The sequence below is a fragment of the Urocampus carinirostris genome, chromosome 17 (assembly GCF_059441175.1).
Source record: "Urocampus carinirostris isolate Australia breed hairy pipefish chromosome 17, RoL_Ucar_1.0, whole genome shotgun sequence".
Classification (NCBI taxonomy): Eukaryota; Metazoa; Chordata; class Actinopteri; order Syngnathiformes; family Syngnathidae; genus Urocampus; species Urocampus carinirostris.
This window is the reverse complement of record NC_142365.1, coordinates 34,425,300-34,451,648: the sequence shown is the minus strand read 5'-3', so window position 1 is coordinate 34,451,648 and position 26,349 is coordinate 34,425,300. Positions and strand designations below refer to the sequence as shown.

General features: G+C 43.4%; 1 protein-coding gene across 1 annotated transcript in view; it reads right to left on the bottom strand.

The window, feature by feature from the left end:
• itpr3 (inositol 1,4,5-trisphosphate receptor, type 3) overlaps window positions 1-26,349 on the bottom strand; it is a 307,422-nt gene that overhangs the window by 238,102 nt on the left and 42,971 nt on the right. The window contains exons 5-7 of the mRNA XM_088320630.1: window positions 14,592-14,750; window positions 3,804-3,902; window positions 3,537-3,620 (exon numbers count right to left, since the gene is read on the bottom strand). Coding sequence (XP_088176756.1) covers window positions 3,537-3,620; window positions 3,804-3,902; window positions 14,592-14,750 — 342 coding nt within the window. The remainder of the gene's footprint in view (window positions 1-3,536; window positions 3,621-3,803; window positions 3,903-14,591; window positions 14,751-26,349) is intronic.

Below are 26,349 nucleotides of genomic sequence, written 5' to 3'. Positions count from 1 at the left end.
AGGTCAATACTGAGATGTGTTGTTCGAATCAGAGTTTGCCTCATTTGCAGATCAATGGTGAAGGTGAAACTAATCCATTCAGTTGACCATCCTATGACATTATAGTAGGAAAAACAGATGGATTGGCTGTGGTACTTGACTTGTTAACTGTCATGAAACGGATCGGGAAGCAGGAAGTAGGAAGCGTAGAGGTCCTCACACTTTAATTGAGAAAGTAAAGTTGTCCAAAACACAAACGGACCAGACCAAAAAACAAAACAGGTCAAACACAGGCAAAACTATAAACTAGGCATTTCCAGAATTAAACAGAACTTGCAGGAATCTCTCAGAATGTTACACCGGCGTGCAACAAAGTCCAACAAGCACAACAAGTATAAGCATGCATAAATCAGTTTTCAACAAGCGCAGTTCAAAAGAGCACTTTTAAGTACCCACAGGAGTAATCAGAAAATGCGAGTCAGCCGGTGTCAAGGGGCGGTGCCACCTGGGCGCAATGGCAATCGTCCAGAACCTGACAGTTAATAACTATGTTTAGCCCGATTAAAGGTAAAATTGCAGCAATGGAACAACAGATGAGAAGACAGCCCTCTACAGCAGCCTTGCTGCTGGTGATAGAACATTTTGACCTTGTTTACAAATTCTGAAAAGTCCGAGGGCAGAGAGGGCACTGACACCTCTTTATCAGTTGTAAAAAAACTGCCTTTACTATGAAGGGACCCATGCTAAATTAGGGTACAGAAGTGCGACCCTACTGAGGATAAGCGGTGTGGCTAATGAGATGAGAGATGAGAAGTGCAAGATAATTCACAAGAGAGCTGTTAATTAAATCAGGTAGAAAGCAGAAATAAACACACCATTTCACTTATACCAAATATCACAAAGTATAACTTTGGAGCAGCCCTATATTAGGCCTCATTGAACTCCACTCTTGGCCAGTTTTTTTTTTCTCAGCGAGCACGGTTACTGCCTTCTATTTAATAAACCATAAACCAGTAAGCATCGGCCACATCAGATGTACCTCACGCATAATCTAATGGAATCTATTACTGTTAAGAGTATGCACTATTGTGTTTGGGGACAGTGATCACTTCAAACTATATTCAACATAGGGCTACATTCTTGCTAATTGATAATGCTATGCGGAAAATGTGATTCTCCAAGGTTAAAATGGAGAAATCTCTCTGTTTTTGCGGTTAATTGGTACAAGAACGACCCTTACAAAATCAAAATCCGCACCTTCACAAAATGCCCCTGAAGGGTTAAACTTACCACGAAATGATGCCATTAGTGTTTTAAAATATACGACTGTAACAAAATGACAATTACAGATCTACAGAAAATACACACGACACATAATTGCTGTTGTACGAATGTTTTTTTTCTTTATACAAAAGTAAAATGAAATTGGAGGGCTTATTCTAGTGAAAGAGAGCAATTAAGAGAGGGGCTGGCTAGCTGCGTGCTTGTATAGGGTGTCCTCCAATGGAGACAGATTTACGGGGTTGTTAAAATAAAACCACCCCGAATGTAGGGGTTTCCCACGAGATGTTGATCCGGGTCATCCGTTTCCTGGCTAATGAACCTGGTGTTGGCAAGATACACGATCCGCAGCGGCGGCTTAGGGCCCGGTCACACAGCCGTTTGCGTCTGTATCGCGGGTAAAATTTTGCGGGGTTTTTTTGCCCGTGGTTGCCCGCGATGGAAAATGCGCAAAATTGGCCAACCCGCTGTTCATCTGTGGTATGCCCGCAAAACAGACGCCGGCGATTGTTCCGCTTCCTCATCATTTCCGCGTCATTTTCTCTTGTGGACCACGGGTATAAAAGCTGCCGAGCCGGCGTTATGCCGAGAAATGCATCCTTGCCGAGATTTGCATCCCCTCGCTACTACCGTTCGATTACGTTCACAACAAAAACAATGACGGAATGGTTTAAGTTGTATTACATTCCCAACAAATGCAAGACGAAGTGGATTTGGTTATATGTTCGCCATTACATTCCCTAAAAGTGATATAAAAGTGAGATAAAACGAGGTAAAAGTGTTTGTAGTAGCGAGGGGATGCAAATCTCGGCAGGGATGCATTTCTCGGCATAACACCGGGCTGTAGAAATCATAACTGCTCAAGACACAGTCCCGTGAAGATCAAGATTTCAAGCTATGGCACCGAAGAAGCCAATGTTATTACTGTAATAGTTTTTCATTTTTATTTTATTATCTTGTTATGAAATGAAAATAAATGTCAAGAAATAAAAATTGATTAAGACGAGGTCACTACGGTGACGGGGATCCATGTTCACCCCTTGACGTCTCGAGCTCAACTGACGTGTGCTCGGCAAATCGCGCTGTATATACGCGGAGAAAGGCATTTGACCGTCACACGCGTAACACGCTAATTTCACGTAATAACACCGCAATACAGGCGCAGAACATGCTATGACCGTGCTCCACCCATGATTACCCGCTGAAATTTCGCGTCCTACTCACGTGTAACCACGCCCTGGCCGCGGCCATAGCACGTCGTTCCGCGTCATTTCCGCGTCATTACCTCGTTTGCCGCCCGCGGTTAACACGTGGTCTAAAGTTTTGAGCAGCGCAAAACTTTTTCGCGCGGCCAACCGCGTGTGAATTTCCGACCGCGTGTAAAGCACTGCTGTATCTCGTCTATATGGCGATCTCAAAGCGTCCAACAGCGTCTGCTTCACGGGCAGAAATTTCTGGCCGTGATTCAGCCTCGATACGCCCGTGAAGGGCTGGGTGACCGGGCCCTAAGGTTTTGAGCAGCGCAAAACTTTTTCGCGCTGCCAACCGCGTATGAATTTCCGACCGCGTGTAAAGCACTGCTGTATCTCGTCTGTATGGCGATCTCAAAGCGTCCAACAGCGTCCGCTTCACAGGCAGAAATTTCTGGCCGTGATTCAGCCTCCATACAGACGCAAACGGCTGTGTGACCGGGCCCTTAGAAGAGTTGTTAGCCTAGTTGTTAGTAGTAGGCCAAACCAGCAGCACTGCTCTACCTTCTTCCAGACGCCGCGCGAGTCGCTTCTGGAACCCACTAATAATTCACAAAGCACCCGCTGGTGATCGCAATTTCATTGCACTCTTCTGACTTTCCTCAGAATCCGATTTCATCGATGAATTTATTTTCAATGTAATGAACTGCTATAAGCTGGTGGTCGCGGTGCTTCCAGGTTTGTTTTGATCCCCCATAGCCACTTCAGCTGTTTGACAGACAGCATACACCAACCTATCACAGTCGCAAACACAGTCACACCAGCCTATCAAAGTTGTGCACATAGACAGCCACACCCAACCAACACAGAGTGCCCTCCCTAATCTGACAGAACGCAGAGCACAATACAATATCAGTGACAATAAAGACAAATCTTTCTGAATTTGAAATCGCGAAGGACTGAACCAGCGTTAACTGAAGCGCGAAGTAGAAAGGAGCCTCTGTATTGTAAAGAAAAAAAACATTCAACTTTGTTTTGGGTTTCAAAACACTAAACCAGACAGAAAAAAGTACAGCTTTTACTTACGCCTTTGAGCACTTCATCTCTGTGGTCACTAAACATCATGAACAAGTTGAGCTTCCAGCTCGTGTTGCAGTTGACGGAGTTAACCTGCAGGGAGTCATGCACAAACACGCACAGAGTGAAGGCATAGAAGAGCCCTTAACGAGTTCCAGGGTTTTTCTTACCCCTTCAGCGGACAGCCAAAAGGCTGTGTTTATTAAAACTAACAAATCAACGGCCCATCTTGTCACCATTGTTCTGTAAATGCAGTAAAATTAGGGCCGCTCAAACCTCTTTACAGCCCAGGTGGTCACTCAGCTCGTAATCCGATGCATGAAGCGGCTGCCCGGCATTGACTGGGTTTAAGATCACCTTGTCTCCTACTACCACCTGTAGGCAGCCAAACATAAATTAGAATTGTCATTCACTTTAAGTATTATACGTTTTCTATTAATTTCAGTCTTTTTCATCAGTGTCATGCTTAAAAAAAGTCAGAATTACACCTAAGCAAAAAAATTATAGTACCCCCAACAACAAATTATATTACTTCCGCAAGGTATTAATCAGAGATTGGTATATAAATTATGTTTGGTGCGTGAGGTTGAGAAATTCCGACTAGATATACTGGTAGTCGGACTCACCTCCACGCACGGCTTGGGCTCTGGTACCAGTCCTCTCGAGAGGGGTTTGACTCTCTTCCACTCTGGAATTGCTCGTGGTGGGAGGCGCAGAGCCGGTGTGGGCATATTAGTTGCTCCACGGCTCGGCGCCTGTAGGTTGGGGTTCACCCCAGTAGACGAGAGGGTAGCCTCCCTCCGCCTTCAGGTGGGGGGACAAGACCTGACTGTTGTTTGTGCTTATGCACTAAATAGCAGTTCGGAGTACCCACCCTTCTTGGAGTGCTTAGAGGGTGCGCTTGAGAGCGCGCCCCATGGGGAATCCCTCGTACTGCTGGGAGACTTCAATGCTCACGTGGACAATGACAGTGAGACCTGGAGGAGCGTGATTGAAAAGAACGGCCCCCCTGACCTGAACCCGAGTGGTGTTACGTTATTGGACTTCAGTGCCCGTCATGGTTTGTCCATAATGAACACCATGTTCAGACATAAGGGTGTCCATATGTGCACTTGGCACCAGGACACCCTAGGCCGTAGTTCGATGATCGACTTTGTCGTCGTTTCGTCGGACCTGCGGCCGCATGTTCTGGACACTCGGGTGAAGAGAAGGGCGGAGCTGTCAACTGATCACCACCTGGTGGTGAGTTGGCTTCGATGGTGGGGGAAGATGCCGGCCCGACCCGGCAGACCCAAGCGTATTGTGAAGGTCTGTTGGGAACGGCTGGCAGAATCTCCTGCTAGAAGAAGTTTCAATTCACACCTCCGGCAGAACTTTGCCCATGTCCCGAGGGAGGCGGGGGACATTGAGTCCGAGTGGACCATGTTCCGCGCCTCCATTGTCGAAGCGGCTGATCGGAGCTGTGGCCGTAAGGTGGTCGGTGCCTGTCGCGGCGGCAACCCTCAGACCCGTTGGTGGTCACCGGCGGTGAGGGATGCCGTCAAGCTGAAGAAGGAGTCTTATAGGGCCTTCCTGGCCTGTGGGACTCTGGCACGTATCGGCTGGCCAAGCGGAATGCGGCTTCGGCGGTTGCCGGGGCAAAAACTCGGGCATGGGAGTAGTTTGGCGAGGCCATGGAAGCCGACTTCCGAACGGCTTCGAGGAAGTTCTGGTCCACCATCCGGCGTCTTAGGGGGGGAAGTGGTGTGCCATCGACACTGTGTATAGTGCCGATGGGGCGCTGCTGACCTCGACCCGGGACGTTGTGAATCGGTGGGCGGAGTACTTCGAAGACCTCCTCAATCCCACCGACACGTCTTCCTCTGGGGAAGCACAGCCTGCGGACTCTGGGTTGGGCTCTCGTATCACTGGGGTTGAAGTCACCGAGGTGGTCAAAAAAACTCCTCTGTGGCAGGGCCCCGGGGGTCGATGAGATCCGCCCAGAGTTCATTAGGGCTCTGGATGTCGTGGGCATGTCATGGTTGACACGCCTCTGCAACATCGCGTGGACATCGGGGACAGTGCCTCTGGACTGGCACACTGGGGTGGTGGTTCCCGTCTTTAAGAAGGGGGACCGGAGAGTGTGTTCCAACTACAGGGGAATCACAGTTCTCAGCTTCCCTGGTAAGGTCTATTCAGGGGTACTGGAGAGGAGGGTCCGCCAGGAAGTTGAATCTCGGATTCAGGAGGAACAGTGTGGTATTCGTCCTGGCCGTGGAACACTGGACCAGCTCTATACACTCTGCAGGGTCTTTGAGGGTGCATGGGAGTTTGCCTTTCCGGTCTACATGTGTTTTGTGGACTTGGAGAAGGCATTCGACCGTGGGGAGGCCCTAAGGGGGGTGCTTCGGGAGTATGGGGTACCGCATATCCGGGCTGTGCGGTCCCTGTATGCCCGGTGCCAGAGTCTGGTCCGCATTGCCGGCAGTAAGTCGGATTCATTCCCGGTGAGGGTTGGGCTACGCCAGGGCTGCCCTTTGTCACCGATTCTGTTCATAACTTTTATGGACAGAATTTCTAGGCGCCTGGGGGCCTCAACATTGCGTCACTGCTTTTTGCAGATGATGTGGTGCTGTTGGCTTCCTCAGGCCGTGATCTTCAGCTCTCGCTGGAGCGATTCGCAGTCGGGTGTGAAGCGGCCGGGATGAGGATCAGCACCTCCAAGTCCAAGGCCATGGTACCGAGTCGGAAAAGGGTGGTCTGCTCCCTCCGGGTCGGGGAGGAGGTCTTGCCCCAAGTGGAGGAGTTCAAGTATCTTGGGGTCTTGTTCACGAGTGAGGGTAGGATGGAATGGGAGATCGACAGACGGGTCGGTGCAGCGTCTGCCGTCATTCGAACCCTGTACCGGTCCGTCGTGGTGAAGAGGGAGCTGAGCCGAAAGGCAAAGCTATCGATCTACGTACCTACCCTCACCTATGGTCATGAACTTTGGGTCATGACCGAAAGAACACGATCCCGGATACAAGTGGCCGAAATGAGTTTCCTCCGCAGGGTGGCTGGGTTCTCCCTTAGAGATAAGGTGAGTAGCTCAGTCATCCGGGAGGGACTCGGTGTAGAGCCACTGCTCCTCCGCGTTGAGAGGAGCCAGTTGAGGTGGCTCGGGCATCTAATAAGGATGCCTCCAGGACGCCTCCCTCGGGGGGTGTTCCGGGCATGTCCCACCGGCAGGAGGCCCCAGGGGCGACCCAGGACACGTTGGAGAGACTATGTCTCTCGGCTGGCTTGGGAACGCCTCGGGGTCCCGTCGGATGAGCTGGAGGAGGTGGCTGGGGATAGGGACGTCTGGGATTCCCTTTTAACGCTGCTGCCCCCGCGACCCGACCTCGGATAAGCGGAAGACAATGGATGGATGGATGGTGTTTTGTATTGGATGCTTAAATTATTTTGGTTTGAATGCAGGAATGAAATCCTACCTGAAAAAAAAACGTTAGTGCAGTGAAATTTGGTCAATAAATAACTTCAACAAATAATCGATTGACCAAGCAAATTAAAGAGACGATTTTTTTTTTCATTTCAAACTCGTGTTGCCTTTATAGCACACCACTTACGTTTTTGGATCATTATATCAGGGAAACGGATGAAAAACCTTTATAGTAATCGAAAGGGTTGGCTACCGTTTTTGATAGTTCTGTATACTGAAGACACACAATCTCTGACTTATGGAGTTTTCTTTTAATAATCATATTCAGCAAAAACTTGAATAGAAAACAAAACTAGATAAAGAAAATAAAACAAAGAAAGATTTAAGTTGTGATATTAACTGGCACCTTATAGATAGAAGAACAACATTACTGTAGGTATAAGGCAAATTGGCGTTATATTTGATAGAAATCCCCCCCAAAAAATTCACACCATAATGCACAATGGGATAGACTTTGGTTTCGGTTTGTTGAAGGTGAGGGCCACGTCGTGATGTCCTCTTCAGTAGAGTGGGGACCCCGTTGGGCAAGGACCAATGGTGTTGCAGTGTGTTGAAGCCGTGGTTGGCTGCTAGTTGCTGAAGGCTTTGCTTGAGGTCGCTGGCTGTGTCCCACAGGCTTAGCCACTAGCTCGATCATGCTTGGACACTGGCTAAGCTAAACCACTCGGGCACACTTGCTGGCCACTTCAGCACTCTTTTGGTTTCTTTGCTTGTTAAGCTTGGCCTCTTGTAAGCCTGACCTCCTGTCCGGGTTCCTGGCTTCTTTCACACGGTTTTATCACTTGCTAAGACTTCCACAGGCTCAAAAGAACTGAATTGCAGTGTATCAGGCGTTCGCTCATGGTTCCGACCTCCCGGGGGCGCTGGGAACTCCCACCGCTCTGGTCGGGCCCTTCGGATGAGTTGTCAAGGTGACCTTTGCTTCACAAATGCGAGATAACACCCCAGCGCCCAACATTCACAAATTGAATTAGAACATAGTATTAGATACACATCTTCTGACATTGTTTTATAATTTAGTTTTGACATTCAAAAACAGAATTCTGACGTTGAATGCTCTACATTAGTCAATATCATTAGCACCCACAGTCCTGATGAATATTGATTGAACATACTTTTTGCTGGATATCAGCTTGCAGTAATTTGTTGTTTTCAACAAGTCTCTCATAATGAAGGAATACCTGTCTCAACTCAATATTTGTTCTCACGGTTTTCCTCTTTTCCTTCCCTTATCACAAACTTTTGGGGATCCTTCATTTTCAAAAAAAAGCAGTCAAACGCACTAAATCACAATGAAAACTCAACACATGTTGTCTAACTGACGTTCTCTCTTAAAATGATGCTACCCGACCGGGCTTGAGTAGTCAATATGCCTTACCATCTCACTCTGCCACGTGTTTGACATGTTTGGGTGTGTTTGAGTGTCAATATTGCTTTTTCTTGGTCAAGTATTAATTTCTCTGACTATAAAATTGTTTGAGTAAAGAGGTATCTGTTATGCCACACCCCTGCCAAGATTCCCGTTCCTCCTGATTTGACCTTGACCAGCACAAGTGCGGAGAATCTCTATCAGTCCAGCTGCAGCCGTCTTCAATCAAAGCGGAAGCCTTCAGAAGCTGCAAGCAAACAGTGCTGTAGCTTTGACCATTGTGGTTCGTAGAAGCTTATCCCTGTTTTGTCTCGTGTTTTAAACTTGTATGATTTATTTGATTGTTGCGTCTGCCTAATGTTGACCCACTGCTTCCCGTCTTCTCCAAATCCTTGGAAGAGCACCACCCCGCAAAGTTTTAGAGAGGCTGCTGTAGAACCAGCTCTATGTCAAGGTAGAGTAATGATAACATGTCCCATTCAAACGCAGTGACGTATTTCGGGAACGTGATCGAGAATGGACGCATGCGTGCTGACCCTGCAAGGTCAGTGCCTATTCTCCCAACAACAGAACGCTGCAGAGAAGAATTATGACGCCGGGGACAAGGACCTCCTGACAGTCCATGAGGCCCTGCAGAAGGGAAGTTACCGGCTGAAGGGGAATGAGGCAGTTGTTCCACGGGTGTTCAGATCACACCTGGCATACATGAGTACTGCGAAAAAGCTAAACTCTAGGAAGGCCCCTGGGCTGTTTTTCAGCTAGTTCAACATCACCCTTAACAACCGCCCGGGCTACAGGAACATCAGGGCTTATGCCCTCTCTCATATACCAGCTCAGTAGCCTAGATGGTAAGGCGCCCGCTTTGAGACTGGGAGGTCGGTGGTTCGCGCCCCGGCCGAGTCATTCCTAAGACTTAAAAAGTGGTCGGCGGCGCCCTCTGTTGGCTGCGGCTGCATCGGCTCGCTACAACGGGTCAGGTGCAATCGACATTTCGTTCTGTGTACATTGTTACACAGAATGACAATACAAGTAAATTATTTATTATTTTATTATCAGTTTTCTCAGGATAGTGCTGATGTTTAGGAGAGTCCAGGAAACATTCTGCCCGGCGCCCATGCTGTAAATGTCATCACCTGGGATATTGACTCTGTTGCAATGCAGGACAGCTGGCCTAACCAGACCCAGGAGAAGGGCCTCAAAAATTAGCTGTTTCTGGCAGCCTGTACTACCTGTGCTCAGAATAAGGTCTCCCACTGCCCTTTCAGCAGGCTTTATGCAGCCCCTAACTGTTCCTAGTCGGCCATGGTCCCACATAGCCCTGGATTTCGTCACTGACTTCCTTGTATTTAGAGGTTATGACACCATATTGACAATGGTTGACATGTTTTCCAAGGCAGTCAGTCCTCTCTGGTCCGCTACCCAAGCTCCCTTTTGCTCCAGAAACTGCAGATCTCCTCATTGTCCATGTTGTCCGCCTCCACGGGGACCCTTCAGACATTGTGTCTGTCTGTGGTTATCAATTTCACCTCCAGCGTGTGACAGGACTTTTGTAGTGGAATTGGGGCCACAGCCAGTCTCTCCTTTAGTCTCCTCTAGGAGAGGGCCGACCAGGCCGTCAAGGCTGCCCTGCGCTCTGTTGCCTCCAGCAACCGCTCTTCCTGGGAGGGGTTCCTGGAAGGGACCTACCATGGCTGGAGTATTCTCTCAATACCATGGAGATCTTTGCCACTGGGATGTCTCTGTTTCAATATTCTCTTAGTTGTCAACCTTCTTATGTACCTAATGTACCCTAGTTGCTCCTTTCCAGCATCCAGCATCTTTCTACTCTCCTTCTCTTTTGTTGTTAAAAGTAGATTCCTAATTTAACGTGTTATGTCTGAATAGTATTAAAATGAATACGAATTTTTCATTGTTTCCATCCCATCTAGAGAATATGCATTTGAATGAAAACAAACTGACCACAAATTTATTATTGTAGCTGATGGTATAATTGTGAATACATTTATAATCAATTCACTAAAATGTTATAATTAGGATAAGAATTGTCATAATTCAGGGGTCGGGAACCTATGACACGCGTGCCAGCAGCGAGGGGTTAACCAGTGGCACGCGAGCGCACCGCAATATAATAATGATTATACTTTAAAAATGCGCATTTTTAACTGAAATTTAGACATTTTCAGTTCTGTGAAGTCTGATATAGAGGCTTTACGTTGGGCTTTTCAGTGCGTGTTTCAGCGGCGCCTCGCAGAGGAGAGATCCGTGTTTTAACCCAGCCAATGAAACACACGCGCACGATAAATGAACGAATCATGACGGCTACTCGAGCAAAAACATCGCGTTCTTTCCAGTGAACGTGGACGGATGACTGGGGCTTTGTGCAAAAAATGACTGTGCTGTTTTGTGCATTATGCCCCAAGAGCGTTATACCTCGCGCATCAAGTGTTAAACGTCATTACGAGACGAAACATGAACATGAATTCAAGGTGGAGACATTAAAACGCGCTGTGTCCAGGTACGGCAAACAGCTTGTGTGTGCGCGTGCGCCCGCCTTCTGCTTTGCTGCTGTTATTTCAAGTTTTCACATTTTCTTCAATAAGATATCATTGATGAATGGTATGGTAGCTGTCCACACTTGTTTTTTGATTGTAGTTCACTGTTGATGAAAAATGGTTGATTCTGGTTAATTTTTGTGGCAAAAAGTTGAAGTAATGGATGGCTACATGCCTTTCAACTTGTTATCCACATTCATTTTTTAGTTAATTGATGAAAATGAATAGTGGAAGATAAATTGGTCACTTATACCAGTGTTTTTCAACCAGCGTGCCGGGGCACACTAGTGTGCAGTGAAACCTTGTCTAGTGTGCCGCTGGAAATTGCCCAATTTTATCTTTCCAAAAAATCAGGCCATTATTCAGTATTTTTGCAATCTACAGACGAGGAACTGTAATAGTCATCCATATCAGTAGGTGGCAGTAGATTTTTATATACTTTTTATGTAATAATTATCAGCTCTTGAGGTAGCACAGTACATTTAATAACTTAATTTGTTTAACAAAGCGGTTTAAAATTTCACTGTAAAAAATAAAAACAAAGCACATCATTCTTTCTTATTTTAAGTATTATTGTCTTCTTTTTATATACTAATTATTTGCTCATGAGGTAGTACAGTGAAATATTTGACATGACTTCATTTTCAAACATTTTCGACGGATGGTGTGCCTCGGAACTTTTTTATAAATAAGAGTGTACCTTGGTTCAAAAAGGGTCGAAAAACACTGAGTTATACGATTAAAATGTCTATCCATGTTTTATATTTGGACTGGTGTAAAATGACAGCTCTCTTGGATATTAAAAAAAATGTTGTGCGAGTCATTAATCTTGGTGTGGCACACTGATTTACAAGGAAATTTGAAAGTGGCAATCCACGCCAAAAAGGTTGCTGACCCCTGTCTTAATTGTATAGGGTTCCTAAAGTTGAGTAAAATGTTTCCCTTGCTTCAAAGAGTTTTCTCACCTTGTGAACGACTCAGCCATTTGCCTGAGAAGAGAAGCAGCTGCATTGTCATGTTTATTTTTCTCCGCCCTTTTTATCATGTTTATTTTTTCATGACGGTATCTTCTAGCTATGTTAAACTCCCCCATCGACCCTGCGACTCAGTTGTTTGTAATAAAATAGAGGAGCTCAGTGTTCTCGTTTGCCCGCGTCCCTGCGTCCTAGACGCATTATTTTTGCTGGGGACGCATCGTGTCAAATCAACGTGCGTCCCCAGGACGCAACTTTTTTGACACGAAGTTGTCATTATCATTTTTTAACAAAAATTTACCACACTCCAAACTTTTCGTGAGGCAGATCCGATCGCGGTTGGAGTTTTCGTCTGCACGCCGATCTCCAGTTCGAGTTGTGTAGTGAAAGTCCGTTTCTTTTTAGAGAACCGGCTTTTTCGGCTCGACACATTAAAGAGAGCCGGCTCTCAAACGGTTTACTTGCTTTGATGCATTATATTATGAATTATTATGTTGTATATAAAAGTTAAGAAAAAAGGGAAGTATAAAAGGAGAAAATTAAAAAAGACAGGTTTGTGGTGATGTAAATGCTCTGCATTTATATAGCACTTTTCAAGTCAATGAAGACCTCTCAAAGTGCTTTACAATGTGCTTCCCTTGATGATCCCTTTAATCAGTATATTACCAACAATAATTTGATGCAGAAAATGAATTAAGAATTTGAATAAGTAAAATGTATTATTCTACTTAATTATATTTGCATGTACTTTTTCCTTCTACAGTGAACGTCCAAGCGACTTCATTTTTTAACCTTTTTTTATAAAAAACCTCATTCATGTCAAGCAACTCAGTGTCTCACAACAAAATGTTCATTAACAATATATATGATATAAAGAAACACATGTACAATATAACATGTTAAGCTACATAAATAAACATGTTTGGAAAAAAAAGGGTTTTTTTGTAATTTGTAAGGGAAAATACGACAGTGTGTAAGGGCATGGAGCACACTAAATTTTGGGGACCCATAGATCTCTGTTGGGACCCATAGATTTTTGAGCATGCGAGTCCCCGGGACCCATCACTTTTCAGAGGTAAAATGAAAACTGGGAGCTGTTGCAATTCTGGAGATATATAAATCAGGCTTTGACTGTGAAGCATCTCCTCATGGGAAAATATTGGTGTCACTTGTCTCTCTTTGTATGTTTTGTCCAGAGGTGTAAGGTAATAGACCTAACAGTAGCGCTATTCAGATATTCGTTTTGCATTGAGTTTTATCATCTCTGCAGGGTGAACCCAAAAGCGCAGCACCACCACACAGCTAATGCTGTATTCAGCATTGTTTACGTTATGTGTCTCAACCATTCAAGATGGCATTTACAAGGACAATTTACTTTTGCGCCGAAGAATGAGAGCTGCATTGCGTTAAATGTGAGCCCTGATTTTTTAGAGAGCCAGGGCTACCAAACTGAGAATAGAGCCAGATTGTAACACAGATGTTTGGTGTTGTCAGTGTTGATTGCCACGGTACCGGTCCAAATTGCATTGGCTTGTTATCATTCCCCGAGGATTAAAGGAAACTTCAGCGACCTGACATTGATGCAGATGATAAAGGAAGATACTGTTTAATTTGGATGTATAAATTTGTGGGTGAAAAATATGGTGAGCATATTGTAAATATTCAATAAAGTACTATTAAACCTCACGTTTTTCCCCGGTTACGTATTATAGGAAAACGTGGCAAAAAAACGGACAAATTTCCCAAAGGAGGTCAGAAATTTTCCACCTCAGTGCTTTGTGTCTGGAACCAATGCATTGTGCAAGAGTCACTGACCCACATGAAATGTAACAAAAAGTAAAACCCATGCTAACAAGAGGGTGCTAACAAATGGATGCTAACAGGTACATGCTAACCAATGGATGCTAACAATAGATGCTAACCAGTTGATGCTAACAGCTATATGCTAAAGGCTACTTGTTAATAGGTCATGCTAATGGCTACATGTTAAAAAGTCATGCTAACGGCTACATGTTAACGAGTCATGCTAACGGCTGCATGCTAATATGTCATATTGACAGCTACATGCTCACACGTAGATGTAACTAGTCATGCTGACGGCTACATACTAATGACAACGTGCTAACAAATTATTCTAACAGCTACGTGCTAATAACAACATGTTATCAATTCATGCTAACAGCTAAATGCTAACGAATAGATGATAACGAGTCATGCTAGTGAGTACATGCTAACGGCTACATGCTCACGAGGAATGCTAAAGACTATATGCTAATGGTCTATGCTAACGACTACATGCCAGAGCCCTGTCCCAATTCTCAAGATTTTTGAAGGAATTGTCTAGTTCTCTTTATTTTTTGTTTTCTACATGATGTGCCTCTCGTTCTATGTTTTTTGTGCTGTAATCTGATCTTAACATGTTTTTGTTTCATGTTCTGATGCTCCTTTATGATTTATTCAAAAAATATATTTTTGCGGGACTTGGAACGGTTTAGCGCATTTGCATTCAAAATGCGTCTATACTTCCGAAGCTTTCAGCCTCTGAAGCTACTCCCAGAATAAATTCAATTTGTTAAGTATAGGTACGACTGTATTAAAATATAGCAAAAATATAGCATCTTGTAGTCTGGAATTGATGGTACTCCGAAGCATAATTTCATAGTATGCTGTTCAAAACGACAGCTTGATGTTTTGACAGGCAGGGCTTACGTTGTCTCCATTAGCACGCAACTTCCAAAAGGGTTGTATGAAGAGCCAAGAACCTTCATTGCCGGTGCTGTCCAGCGTGACGCGCATTGCGTTCTTCTCCAAAAGCGCCGGCAAACGCTTATTGACGGTCAGGTACTTGTTGCTCTTCATGTGTAGAAGCTGCAAGCAAACAATTAAACAAATGGACATATAAAGGTTAACACCACAAGTCCCAAGAATGTTCTTACTCCTCCATGATAGCCAGCGACAGCCAAAAGGCTGTGATATTTAAAACTAACAACTCAACGGCCCATCTTGTCACCATTGTTCTGTAAATGTGGCAAGGCAGGGTTGTTTAAATGGAATGTTGTGTGTGTGGTGTTGATAGATGCATAAAGAGTCAGTTGGCAAAAATACTACTAAAATACTACAAATTTACTTCAAAATTACTACAAAACTAGATGTCAAATTTATAGCTTCAAAACAGTGACCTAATATATTATTTTGTCTTCATTCTTATATGAAAAAATACAACAGAAAAACTACAGAAATAGTACTACAATAATACTGTATATAAAATACTACAGTAATGGTTAAAAATACTAAAGAAATTCTACAAAGATTATAATATCTAAACACTTTGTAAATGCTTTGTAATGTAAATTACTACTACAGAAATACTAAAAAAAATACCACTTCAGTAATACTGTAGAACAAAACTACTGCTACATTTGTGTAATGACAATAAAGGTGTTCTATTCTATTCTATTCTATTTTTATGACAGAAATACAACAAAAAACTGCTTCAGAATTGTTACGATATAAATACTACATAAGTGCAACTACAGTAATACTACAAAAATACTTCTGATATACTACAAAAAATATCATATGGAAATACTACAAAATAAAAGTACAGTAATACTACAAAAATACCATAGAAATGCTATAAAAATCTGACAGCAGAAATACTACAAAAATACAACTAGAGTAATTCTACAAAAATACGGGCTAGTTACACCCCGACCAAAACATTCTTTTCTTCACTTGCAACATCCATCGTAGCCTGGTCATCGCAATAGGGAATACCTCATGTGCAGTCTCTTCACAAGGTTTGCACATTTTCCTCATGCTGAGGTTTTGAGTTTTTTCTCGTGTTCATATAGGTTTTAGATCAGGGGATGTTGTAATTATAGTCTGTGGACTGTACAGCCCTTTGAGTCTCCTTTTGGTTAGGGCTATACATTTTTTTTTACAAAATCTGGTCCAAAAGATCACCCCAGATTTAATCTGTCATACAATGTCAGAAAGATGTTTAAAACAGTAACGGTAGCTCAGGAGGTAGAGCGCTAGTCTTGGGACCTGGTCACAGGTTAAATTCGTCTCTCCTCCGAGTTAAATGACGGATTTTAATTCTATTTCCCGTGTTTTTCAGTGTGTTAATATAAAACTGATAAGTAGGAGGTGAGATAGGGTGGAGTTGGGTTTGCTGGAAAGATAGAGTTGGGTTTTATCCAAGAAGCAGTGGAAGGAAATTTTGTATTTACGGAGGATATGGGGGAGGGGGTAGTTTTTAAAGAGGAGGAAGGGCCCCTGGTCAGAGCCCTGGGGCACACCTGTGGTGACTGGAGAGGGATCAGAGGAGAATGACGTAAATTGTGTCAATTGAGTGCGGCCTCTGTGAGGTATGAATGGAACCATTGGAGTGGGGTGTGGGTTAAACAAGTGAAAAGAGTCCCTGCGTCCCTTCTCGATCACGTTCCTGAAATACTGGAGGATCTTGTTAACAAAAGTTATAAGTGACCTGGTGTGGCTTTTTTGGAATGAGATGAGTTCAGAAAAATAGGGGATTGACTGTGTGCAATGGAGTCTTCATAGTAATGAATGTATAGTACAAGTTTTTGTTTATTGTGCGTCCAGTTGTTTTGTATAGGAGTTCTGGTTGGCGTACTTTAGTTTTCAATGACTAAAAAGCAGGGGGCAGATGGTGAAAAGGAAACAGAACAGGATTTCCGTGAGGCCAGTGTTTTGAGGATATCAGTTTAAACGTTATTATAAAGTACTGTGAGTTGGTTTGGTTGGTGGAAAAATCTGGGATTGTAACAGTGTTTTGTAATAGAAAGTGTTAACATTGATGTCCTTAAGATTTCTGAATGAAATGAGGTCAGTTAAAAAAGTCAGTATGGTGATTGGGGGGTCGATAAATGGTGGGGATGAAAGTGGGGGAGGATCCAGGAAGCTTGAATACAGTACATCCGTAGGGGCAAAATGAAGATCCTGGCACCAGGATAACATTTTAAATCTCTGTGAATTATTGTGAGACTGCCGCTGCGAGAGTCTCCACAGGGACGGCAGATGTATGGAAATTCAGATGGTGTGGATTTATTCAGATGTAAAGTCATTTGGCTGTTGCCACAATTCAGTTGGACAGAGAAAGTCAAGCTTACGGTCAGTGAAGAAATGTTGAAGAGGACGGCTCTGGTTTTTGAGAGCGGATTTAGAGTACACTGAACAAAGAGTGGAGTTGACGATTTTATGTGGAGCGTTGGGATTAGCTGACCTAGCGAGGCTAGGTAATACGCTGCTTTCTGCAACCCAAGTGGCGTTTCTGCACAGAGAGCAAGTAGTGGACTAGAGTGATGGTGATTGAGGATCCTGCAGGATCTACGATGGATGTATTTTCGGCGGAGGGAAAAAAGTGATGTCAGGGTGGTCATGAAGTATCGGTAGCAGCCCAACAGATGCCAGCGGATCTGGAGGAGCCCGGAAGCCGAATACCAGAACGGCTCCACCGCTATGTCGTACATCATTATGACTGAAGCCACATGCCACCTACCAGCAGGTAAACTAGCCTTGGGAAGTGGGGACACAGAGACAAAACACACGAGCGGATGGATTGAAAGATAAAAACTCAAACGCCTCAACCGGCAAAAACACAGTTCAAGGAGGCAAAAAAGAAGCACTCGAGCTATCAAAGCATCCGTAGCGTAGCAACAGCCAGCCGCACCAGGGTTCACTTGAACCGGTATTATTATTACTATCATTATTATTTTTATCCATCCATCCATCATCTGCACCGCTTATCCTCAGTAGGGTCCCGGGGTGCTGGATCCCATCCCAGCTATTTTTGGGCAGGGGACACCCTGAACCTGTCTCCAGCCAGTCGCAGGGCACAGAGACAGACAATTCTCTGCTCATTCACACCTAGAGACAATTTGGACTGACCAATGACCCTGACATGAATGTTTTTGGAATGTGGGAGGAAACCCATGCAGGCACGGAGAGAACATGCAAACTCCACACAGGAAGGTTCGATCTCATGACCTCAGAACTGTGCTGCACATGCGCTAACCGTTGAGCTGCCGTGCTGCCCTTATTATTTTTATTATTATTATTTTTAGTAGAAGTAGTAGTAGTAATAGTAATAGTAGTAGTAGTAGTAGTAGTAATAGTAATCGTAGTAATCGTAGTCGTAGTCGTAGTAGTAGTATCATAAGAGAAAAATGGCGTCTCGTAGGGAACCAGCAGTTGATTGGTGGCGAGCCGGCTCCCTTCGTTCACTTACAAGACACGTTTTGTTCGCGAACGACACAGGTCAGAGTGCTGTCTCATTAGCCTTTTTTTCACCGCAATAGTAAATACCGTATTTTCCGCACTATAAGGCGCACCTAAAAGTCTTAATTTTTTTCAAAAGCTGACCATGCGCCTTATAATACAGTGCGCCTTATTTATGGAACAAAATTAATTCGCAAAGTCTTGCAACTAACTTGCCGCCGCCGACTAGATTTTCCCCCGAACGCCAAGTAGTCCGCGGTGTATGCTGGGATTTATTTACCGACGTTTCATTGGCTAACCAATGTGTCAATCATCATTTGAATCGATCACTATTGGCTGAAGTTATTCGGAGCCTCGGATTGGCTAGAGCGCCAAAACAAACCCTGCAATTGGCCGAAAAAGATGTATCAATCATCCGTTGAATCGATCGCTATTGGCTGAAGTTATTCAGAGCCTCGGATTGGCTAGAGGGCCAAAACAAACCCTGCAATTGGCCGGAAAAGATGTGTCAATCATCCGTTAAATCGATCGCTATTGGCTGAAGTTATTCGGAGCCTCGGATTGGCTAGATGGCCAAAACAAACCCTGCAATTGGCCGAGTTTAGCAATGGCGTAGCAAGCTTAGCAAGCTTGCTAAAGTACACCATAAAGAAACATATTTCATTAGTCTGTATTTGTAAATAATTTACTCTCCTGGATTTACTTCACTCACGGTTGTAAGAAGACCATGATTGCGTATCATTATTGAACGTGAGAACTTAGGTGAGCTATGCGGCTTTATATTTTCCCGGTATCTTGTTTTAGAACGATTTTGATGTTGCTGTGATGAGTTGAGTGAATTAAACTCAATTCCAAGTGTTTATTGTCATATGCACAGTAAAGTTGCGAGCGAAAAAGAAAATAGAAACTTAGAAATGTTTGGCATTTCTTGAATCCCAAGACTTTAACCTTCCGAATGATATTTGAAATGATGCATTTGAGTGACATCCTACGGACACCGCATCCGCACATGTCTACGACACGTATTTGCTTCTTTGCAAGCTTTGGGAATGTTAAGGGGGTAATCATTTGGACTGAATCATCTGACTGTTTTGTCGACGTTCCCATTGTAGCGCCTTATAATCCGGTGCGCCTTATCTATGGAAGATATAGGACCAAAAACTATTTTTTGGGGGTGCGCCCTATAACCCGGTGCGCCCTATAACCCGGTGCGTCCTATAGTGCGGAAAATACGGTACTTTATTTGTAAACGCTATCTAACTATATGGTAGTCGCTGTTTTGAATGGTGACATGGTCCGAAGAGACGCGACGTGCAGTGCATCCGCAAAGTATTCACAGCGCTTCACTTTTTCCAGCCTCATTCCAAATTGTATTAATTTAATCTCTTATCTCAAAATTCTACACAACATACTCCATTATGACAATGTGAAAAAGGTTTTTTTTTTTACTTTTTTTGAATTTATTAAAAACAGAAAACTAAGAAATCACATTTACTTAAGTATTCACAGCCTTTGCTTAATACTTTGTTGATCCACCTTTGGCAGCAAATACAGCCTCAAGTCTTTTTGAATATGATCCCACAAGTTTAGCACACCTATCTTTAGGCAGTTTTGCCCATTCTTCTTTGCAATAAGTCTCAAGCTCAATCAGGTTGGATGGGAGACGTTTGTGCACAGCCATTTTAAGATCTCTCCAGAGATGTTCGATTGGATTCAAGTCTGGACTCTGGCTGGGCCACTCCAGGACATTCACGGAGTGGTTCTGAAGCCAATCTTTTGAGATCTTGGCTGTGTGCTTTGGGTCGTTGTCCTGCTGAAAAATGAACCTTCACCCCAGCCTGAGGTCAAGAGCGCTCTGGAGCAGGTTTTCATCCAGGATATCTCTATATATTGCTGCATTCATTTTTCCTTCTATCCTGACTAGTTTGCCAGTTCCTGCTGCTGAAAAACATCCCCACAGCATGATGCTGCCACCACCATGCTTCACTGTAGGGATGGTATTGGCCTGGTGATGAGCGGTGCCTGGTTTTCTCCAAACATGGCGCCTGACATTCACACCAAAGAGTTCAATCTTTGTCTCATCAGACCAGAGAATTTTGTTTCTCATGGTCTGAGAGTCATTGAGGTGCTTTTTGGCAAATTCCAGACCGGCTTCCATGTTCCTTTTACTAAGGAGTGGCTTTCGTCTGGCCACTCTACCATACAGGCCTGATTGAAGGATTGCTGCAGAGATGGTTGTCCTTCTGGAAGGCTCTCCTTTCTCCACAGAGGAACGCTGGAGCTCTGACAGAGTGACCATCGGGTTCTTGGTCACCCCCCTGACTAAGGCCCTTCTTCCCCGATCGCTCGGTTTAGAAGGCCGGCCAGCTCTAGGAAGAGTCCTGGTGGTTCCAAATGTCTTCCATTTATGAATAATGGAGGCCAATGTGCTCATTGGGACCTTCAAAGCAGCAGCAATTCTTCTGTATCCTTCCCCAGATTTGTGCCTCAAGACAATCCTGTCTCGCAGATCTACAGACAGTTATTTTGACTTCATGCTTGGTGTTTGTGCTCTGACTTGCACACTCAACTGTGGGACCTTATATAGACAGGTGTGTGCCTTTCCAAATCAACTGAATTTACTGCATGTGGACTCCAATTAAGCTGTAGAAAGATCTCAAGGATGATCAGTGGAAAAAAGATGCACCTAAACTCAATTTTGAGCTTCATGGCAAAGGCTGTGAATACTTATGTCATTTCTTAGTTTTCTATTTTTAATAAATTCAAAAAAAGTTAAAAAAAAAAACTTTTTCACATTGTCATAATGGAGTATTTTGTGTAGAATTTTGAGATGAGAGATCAAATTAATACAATTTGGAATGAGGCTGTAACATAACAAAATGTGGAAAAAGTGAAGCGCTGTGAATACTTTCCGGATGCACTGTAAATAACTCGGTGGAGAGCAAAAAACGCTTTATACAAAGTAATGCACCGCTTTTGACCATCAGTAACAATAACGCCGTTGTAACAGCGGAAAAAATAATGAGTTAGATTATCCCGTTATTGAAAAAAAAAAAGTGTTGTTACCCAAAGGCATTGTTTAAAATTACGTTAATCCCAACACTGCACACAACACATAATTGCAGTTGAATGAATGGTTTTATTGTGTTTATACACAATTAAAATGAAATTTGAGGGCTAAGAAAAGTTGTATGAGTTTTTAAAAAAAATATTATTCTTGTATTATTTTTTTATCACTAAAACATTGAAACATAGAGACAAGTGTGGTTTACTTTAATTATCATGATTAAACAACATAGTTAAGTGACCATTCGTACTTAAGTAAATACATCAATGTTGCCAGGCAAGTTTCCGAATTTTTTGGAGAAGCTGCTCATTCAGCTCAGCTCATGATAAGTAGCTGGCTCTTTCGGCATTCAAACGGCTCTAATGATTGTTTTTGTTGCTTTAATGTATATACATTGTATTATGTCGTTTAATGGAGAACCTCCTACCGTAATATCTCGAGTAAGAGCGCTATTAAATTTACAATGCTTAACGTCTCATTTGGGGAAACTAGTGTAGGTTTCTTTCTTAGTGGTTCCTACGTCTTTAAAAGCTAAATGTTCCAAAACTCATTCCCTCTTCTCACAGAGAGAAGTTTTGTCAGCTATCATAGACAGAGAGAGAGAAAGAGAAAGAGAAAGAGAAAGAGGAAGAGAAAGAGAGAGAGAGAGAGAGAGAGAGAGAGAGAGAGAGTTAGAGACAGAGGGAGACAGGGAGGGAATGAGAGATGTAGAGAAAGGGATTGATATTGATTTATTTTACAATGCAGTGTTTAACACACTTGATATTGTTGAACTGTTAACTTTTTTTGTGTGAAAATACTTGAAGTACAGTTACATATGTCTACTTGAGCAAATGTCTAAATCAATATAGTGACTTATTCTATTGAGTAAAACTCATTTCATATTGTTTTATATTTGACTTTTGTTGTAAACAAATTACTTGAAGTACAGTAAACTATGTCTACTTGACCAGATGTCTCAGGTTGTGAGAATTAGATTTAATTTATTACACTCACCTTAAACAACTAACTACCCGTCTTTTCTTCTCTATTCAACTGACTCAAATACTTTTACTATAGATACTAACTCAGTTTGGAAGAAATGCGTTGCTATATCTAATTACTAATTGGCGTTGAGACCTTTGGTTGCAAAACATCAACAGATCAACGGTTACATCACATAAAATGAGAGCCCTGCAATTGCAAATGGCAGTGCCAGGGCAAACAGACTGTGCAGAGTAGTGCCAGATTACCCCACAGTGGTAATAAAGTCCTAGTTTTGTGTTGCCGCAGTGGTTGTCGTCTAAACTGGCATGTGGGAACAGTTGGCACCAGGTAGACACTGAGCATTAATTGCAGTTTTTGCCAGCTTTTTTTCATGGTGCTGTCCTTTCATTTTTCTTTTTGCCTAACGGCAGAGAAGATTAATGTTGCATTTTGGTCACTTTGACTTTCCGTAATTTGTATTCTGCTTTGTGCTTTTAAGCACTTGTTTTCGGTTTCATGGCACAATACAGCGACAGCTAGTGCTAAAATAATACACACTGTCACCTTACGGTAAGTGCAGCCTACACAAAATAATGATTCATTTATTACCGGTTGGATACTATTTTTCATTCTTAATTTTACATTTTTTTAAGACCTCACTATGTGTAACACATTTTTAAAATAATATTCAAGGACAGTAACATGTTTTTATGCAAAAGGTGTTTTTTTGTTTTGTGGATAATCCCATTTGACCCAACCTCAAGCAGGCCCTAACTCCAGAGGGTCCAAACTCAATTGAGTTTGAGAACCCTAGTTTAGTGTCTCATACTTCCTTCTACCACCAGAGAGCCCCAACCGTGGTGTGAACTGGGAACAGGTGTCCAATCACCACAATTTGTGCCCAATTATGCTTCAATCTTTAAAACAGGGGTTTCCATTTGAGCACCAGGGTCTTCCCTTAAAACAGTTAAGGTGCCCGTGGGACTGTTCCAGAAAAAAGCTCACTGGTGCTGGATCATAGTGATTTTCTAGTAAAATTATTTTGCTATTGGTTTACTGAGTCTATTTAACCCTAATTTTAAAAATTAACCTGGTGATAACATAGTAACAATATAGTAATACTGTAACACAACACGATAAGTTTTATTTCAGAAATTCAAATAAATAAATTCCAGTTCATGGGCTTGATGGACAAAAAAAATCTATTCAAGTATTAATCATTATAGTAAAGCAATTACCGTATTTTCCGCACTATAAGGCGCACATAAAATCAGATTTTTTTTTTAAAAAGCTGACTATGCGCCTTATAATCCGGTGCACCTTATATATGGATCAATATTGAATTGCAAGGTCTCGCAACTAAGAGAAGCAGCCACCGACTCCATTTTTCGCGTAGAAGAAGTGCGCTGTGCATACTGGGAAATATTAAACAACTATTCTCTTTTATTTGTGTGTTTGTATAAAGACCCTGAAATGGCTCCTATTAAGAGACACGCTTATAACGCAGAGTTTAAACTCAAGGCGATCAGTCACGCAGTAGAACACGGAAATAGAGCAGCAGCAAGAGAGTTTAACATTAATGAATCGATGGTGCGGAAGTGGAGGAAGCATGAGGATGAGCTGTTTACATTTTACATTTTACAGTTATTATTTTATTGCTTTTTTGTTATTGTTTTGCACTTGTTATTGTTTTTGCACATTACGAGTGTCATTATATTGCGATTGCACTAACGTTTAATTTACCATAACAGTATCAGACGGTTTTTTGCGTGTTGACTAAATGGAGGAAAAGTTAAATGTTATGCCTTGCTGTTGTTCAAAGATGTTAAAGACATGTCACTAAAATGCTTTACCTCAGAGAAAATAATAAAACTGCTGTTTATTCATTTTGGGAGTGAATGGAGTTGTTGAAAGCGTGTTTGTTATCTATTAATAAAGTTTGACTGACCTATCTGACTGTTTTGTTGACATTCCCTTTAGCGCGGCACCATCTAATGGTTGCATAACGTAACTACAGCCTCTACTGTGGCCAAGTCAAGTCAAATTTATTTATATAGCCCTTAATCACAAAAATGTCTCCAAGGACTGCACAGGATTACAATTACAAAATTGCACAATTACCTGATCTTAAACCAGCATGCACTTATAGCGCCTTATAATGCGGTGCGCCTTATGTATGGAAAAAGTTTGAAAATATATCATTCATTGAAGGTGCGCCTTATAACACGGTGCGCCTTATAGTGCGGAAAATACGGTAATTAAGTGAATAGAATGAGAATCTATCCGTGTTTTAGACATATTTATACATTCATTTTTCAAATTCATTGGTTTAAAAAGAAAATGAACCAAAATTATGCATGTTTAGCAAGCTATCTATCTATCCTTTTAGCTTTGTAGCTAACTATTTTTTCTACCTTTTTAGCTATTTAGCATGCTATCTTGCGAACATTTTGCTTTTTTTGCTAGTTATAAGGTTGAATTTAGGCCTTCTTGCTAGCAATTTAGACGGCTTTTTACTCTTTAAGCTAGCTATCTAGCTACCAGTTAGTGTCATGATTACTGATGCGGGGCACCTGAATCTGCTCTGTTGGCACTAACAACCGCGGACGCTGATTCCTCTTTTTTAAACCCCCGCCTTCCTGACAACACTCGTCGGATCGTTTTGTGAACCTATGCTACACGCTCGGCAAACTTTTGTGACTCCTGACTCTATCCTGCTCGGTTTCCTGTGAATATAGATGTGGGGCGAGTCAACCAGTTGAACAACTTTTTCAACAGGTTTGACCACTCCGCCTCATCCTCACCCCTGAGTGCTGCAGCTGTCCTTCCCCCTCCCCCTCTGGACACTAGCATGGAAGACATCCCCCCACTAAAAATAACTGCAGCCCAGGTGTGTGGAGAGCTGAGAAGGCTGCAAACCAGCAAGGCAGCTGGTCCGGATGGAGTATCCCCCAGACTGCTGAAAGCCTGTGCGTCTGAGCTGGGAGACCCTCTACAGCGCATCTTCAACCTGAGCCTTGAACAGGGGAGGGTCCCTCAGCTGTGGAAAACATCCTGCATCATCCCAGTCCCAAAGAAATCAAGACCTGAGGAACTCAACAACTTCAGGCCGGTCGCCCTGACATCACATGTGATGAAGACCATGGAGCGGCTGCTGCTGCACCACCTGAGGCTACAGGTCCGTCACGCCATCGACCCACTGCAATTTGCTTACCAGGAGAAGGTGGGAGTGGAGGATGCTATAGTATACATGTTACACCGATCCCTCTCTCACCTGGATAGGGCGAAGGGGGCTGTGAGGATTACATTTTTGGACTTCTCCAGTGCCTTCAATACCATACAGCCTCTGCTACTGAGTAGGAAACTGACAGAGATGGGAGTTAGCTCACACCTTTTAGAATGGATTACTGACTACCTGACAGGCAGACCCCAGTATGTGAAACAGGGGGGCTGTACATCGGACACTGTGGTTAGCAGCACAGGATCTCCGCAGGGGACCGTGCTCTCTCCGTTCCTATTCACTCTATATACATCGGACTTTAAGTACAACTCTGAGTCCTGCCATGTGCAAAAGTTTGCCGACGACGCTGCGATCGTGGGATGTATCAGAAATGGGCAGGAGGAAGAGTACAGGAAATTGATTCAGGACTTTGTCCGATGGAGCGACGCAAACCACCTGCACCTAAACACCACCAAGACCAGAGAGATGGTGGTGGACTTCAGGAGAACCAGAACTCACCGGTTCCTGTAACCATCAAAGGAGAATGTGTAGAATTTGTCCAGACCTACAAATACCTGGGTGTGCAGCTGGACAACAAACTGGACTGGACTGCCAACACAGAAGCTCTATGTAGGAAAGGGCAAAGCCGACTTTACTTCCTCAGAAGGCTGGCCTCCTTCAAAAGCTGCAAAAAGCTCCTGAAAATATTCTATGAGACAGTAGTGGCAGGCGCCCTCTTCTATGCGGCAGCGTGTTGGGGAGGCAGCGTCAAGAAGAAGGATGCCTCTCGTCTCAATAAACTGGCTAGGAAAGCGAGCTCTGTTGTGGGCAAAGAGCTGGACAGCCTAACAACAGTAGCTGAGAGACGGGCACTGAAAAAGCTGCGGTCAATCATGGACAATCCATCGCATCCACTACACAGCATTATCTCCAGACAGAAGAGCAGTTTCAGCGACTGCTGTCACTGTCTT